The following is a 3,635-nucleotide window of genomic DNA, read 5'->3' as shown; positions in this document are numbered from 1 at the left end:
CTTAATTGTCGCTACCACCCCGTGGTCTACTGAAGCAATTACACTCGAAGTCATCTGCGCGATTCCTGAAAAGAAAGAGACCCAACACAAGCAGACAACGAAATAGCCTTTCACACGCATGCAGTTCATACACACATAGATATACATAGATATGTGCATATATAGGCATAACTACATGTAGACATAGAGAGACTTCAGATACCTATAGATACGTATATATATATATATATATATATATATATATACTCAATCATATACATAGATACACATGATGTACAGGAACTAGAGATATACATGGTTTGCATGCATGAATGTATATATACGTCCATCCATACATCTAGACTGTCTCTACATTCTCCTGAGTTGACATTCCTATGGGAGGCGAGTGTCTCCTTCTTCTTACATCAAAAGGAATAAGCAGAAGAAAGCTCTTTTTCTTCATCTATTTCTATCCCATCCACATCCACCCCCCCTCACCATCTATCTCTTTCATCTCTCTTTTCCTTTCTATCTCTGTGTCTTCTTCTTCCTTCTCCTTCTTTCTCTATCTTTCCTTCATTCCTTCCCCCTTTCTCTCTCTCTTCTAGACTCTTCATCTTCACTACTTATGCAGCAATATCCACAAAGACCCACACACTCATGCATGCATCAGTGCATGCAAGCCCAACCACCGTCCCCCTTTCTTTCTCTCTTTCTTCTTCTCGTCCTTACCTAGAGCAATAGCTTCTCCTTTCGTAGTCATCATGACAATTTCTTGATTTACTTCGATGCCGCTTTCGAATCGGAGAACTCCCGGAATCATGAGCTTCGCCCCATAGCAGATAGCATTTACACAGCTATCCTTGACGACAATCCTTGGGAAGCCCGTAAGAAGAAGTTCCAGAGGGAAGATGGTCCTTCTTAGATACGTCTCATCTCTTGTCGAGTCGTAGACATACATAGCGTCTAGAACATCATGCATCGTCACCATATGATCGCCTTCGCCTAAATTCCCGCTTCTTACACGCCGTAGCTCTTGCATATGTGCCCCACAGCCTAGTACTAGCCCCAGATGCACGCAGAGGGTCCTTATGTACGTCCCTGCTTCGCACTTGACCCAGAAAACAGCCATGTGTCTCTGCTCGTCGTAATCGAGAAGCTTCGATTCGTAGATCGTTCTAAAAGAAAAGAGAAAGAAAGATAGAGAGATAGAGAGAAATAGAGAGAAAGAGAAGAAAGAAAAAAGGGTTGAGGTATGAAAGCGAAAGAAGAAAAGAGATTGACGGGGGAGGAAACAACTCTGAGAGACATTCGTAGTCTATAGATGAGATACATGATGTACATACACACGTGGGTGTAGACAAGCGCCTGCAGATACAGGGGATTAGACAGATATAGAGAGATATAGATGTAGATATAAATATAGATGTAGATAGATAGATAGATGTTAGGTTTCACAAGTTTTCTTTTCAGGAAAGTGAGAAAGCGCAGCTCTAGTCTTCCGTTCATTCCTGTGAAGCATCAATCATAAAGATCTCCTCTCTCTTCGACCGCATTCTCCTTCTCCCTCTTCTCCTTCTATCTATCTCTCACTTTCTCTCACTATCCATCTTCACTTTATAATCTCCTCCCCCTCCGTGTGTAAAGCAGTAGGAACACATCCATCCTAAACCTCTACCTTTCCACAGATACCTTCGATAATCTACCTATCTGTCTACCTACCTTTGGTCATTCTATCCTAAACAATCTATCTATCTATCTATTGTTGACCTCTCTACCTGTCTCTCTTCTACTTATTTATCCATCTATCTGTGTGAACGTCACCATTCATACTACTCCTGCTGAAGGTTGATTTTTTGGGTTAATGAACTTTCGCCCTGACAATCTACATCGACCGGCTTATATGCGGAGAAAAAGACCGAAGAGACTTCGCCTCGGGTGTCTTTATCTTCGCACGCAATTCGATCGACTGAGTGAACTCGACTCGAGTGTCTAGGGTGTTCTCTTACCTGATACGGAGTTGCCTCTTAACTGCCGCTACGACGGGAGGTCTTTGAAACAAAGCTCCTGTTAACGTATCTAAAGCCTGGAGTAGTATGTGTATTTCACACATCACAGACATGAATGACAAGAGGAGAGATGTACACACTCTAGAAAAGGAGAAACGAATCACGAAGATATTCTACTTCATCTTCTTACTACTGTCTACACATCTATAGCTACGTACACATAAGTATATACACGCATGTAGGAAAGCATGTGGAAATTTCTATGCACGCATATGTATACATATATATATGTATAGACATGTAGGTCTAGAGTGAGAAAGAGTTCGAGAGATCTTCTTTAAACAGACGGTATGTCTACATGCGAAAAAAGAGAGGAACAGCACGGAGGTAGGAGGCAGTATGTAAATCGTTCTAGTCGCGCGTACACACCTCTGCTCTAGATAGATAGATAGATAGGAGTCGTGCTAGGTAGAGAGACACCATCCGAGAAACCTAGGTCTCAAGAATTGTTATGTGCTTTTTCAGGTGGCAGTGTTTGAGTGTATATACAGGTAGACTGTCGTGCATCTACACTCATGGACATGGGGCCAGAAGATCAGTAAAGAGATCTATCTCTAGCTCTCGTTCGAAGCAGAGGGTCTATACCAGAATCATATAGAAGTCTCTTATACACAAACGAGCTTGCCAAACTCTCAACTGCCCTCCTCTTTGTATACCCTAGTTCGATAGACCTAGCATACATATATACATATAGATATATATATACATGTATACATATATATATCTAGGTATATGGTTCTAGCCTCTCATATGTATGTAACGAATTCCCCCGAGTATAATGCTTTCTACGTATATATAGACAAATATGTATATGTATATAGTAGAGCATTACTTAGATCTAGTGGGAACTGCCTCGAGGTGAAGAAAGACAAGACAATAGCTTTCTTTTCGTGTAGTTCTATGGATCTTACTCTTGCGACCTTGGCCTTGCTTTCAGGTTGAGCGTGAAACCTGACAATACAGACGTACTCCTTCCCTGCCGACTGCTGAGACTTCACTAGACGCGTCGCTCTGGAAAGAAAGAAAGAAAGAGACAAACGCTCTCATTCAGCAGCTTCTAGTGTATAGAAAGAGAAAGAGATGAAAAAGACGCAGGAAAGTTGTGGCTGAGAGAGTGCTTCTATGCGTCTGCAGGATTGACATGCTAGAAAAGGGAGAAGGCCGGGTGTACATACATGAAGATACAGAGAAAGAGAAGAAAGAATGATACATATGTACAGAGAAACTGAATGAGAAAAAGAGATATGTATCTCTCTATATATATAAAGCACGAATACAGGAAGAAGATGCGAACATGAAGAAACTTCAAGAGAGACAAGCTCTTCTGTATCTCTCCCCTCTGCATGCATGAATACAATACCTACATACATACTATTCACTTGACAGACCCAGAATAAAGGAAGAAGGAATATATATAAATCAAGGATAGCTCCATTGAAGATACAGAGATACATAGTCTCTGGCGACGAATCTCTGTACTGTGTGGAAAGACAGACAGCGTGTACAGACACCTTTCTCTCTCCCATCCTGGATCAATCATCCTCTCTAACCCATTCCTCTTCTCTTTTCTCTTCCACAAACTTCTCC

General features: G+C 41.5%; 1 protein-coding gene across 1 annotated transcript; it reads right to left on the bottom strand.

The window, feature by feature from the left end:
* Positions 1-3: 3 nt before the first annotated feature.
* On the bottom strand, positions 4-3,380 carry CSUI_004378 (centromere microtubule binding; the record flags this gene model as incomplete). Its single annotated transcript, XM_068064570.1, has 4 exons — positions 2,960-3,380; positions 1,989-2,065; positions 712-1,157; positions 4-65 (listed from the first exon to the last, which is right to left on the bottom strand). Coding segments are annotated over exons 3-4 (462 nt in total), but the record flags the coding sequence as incomplete, so codon positions are not given.
* Between the last annotated feature and the right edge of the window lie 255 nt (positions 3,381-3,635).

This window comes from Cystoisospora suis (assembly GCF_002600585.1).
Source record: "Cystoisospora suis strain Wien I chromosome Unknown contig_2027, whole genome shotgun sequence".
Taxonomy (NCBI): Eukaryota; Apicomplexa; class Conoidasida; order Eucoccidiorida; family Sarcocystidae; genus Cystoisospora; species Cystoisospora suis.
This window is presented reverse-complemented; position numbering and strand designations above follow the sequence as displayed.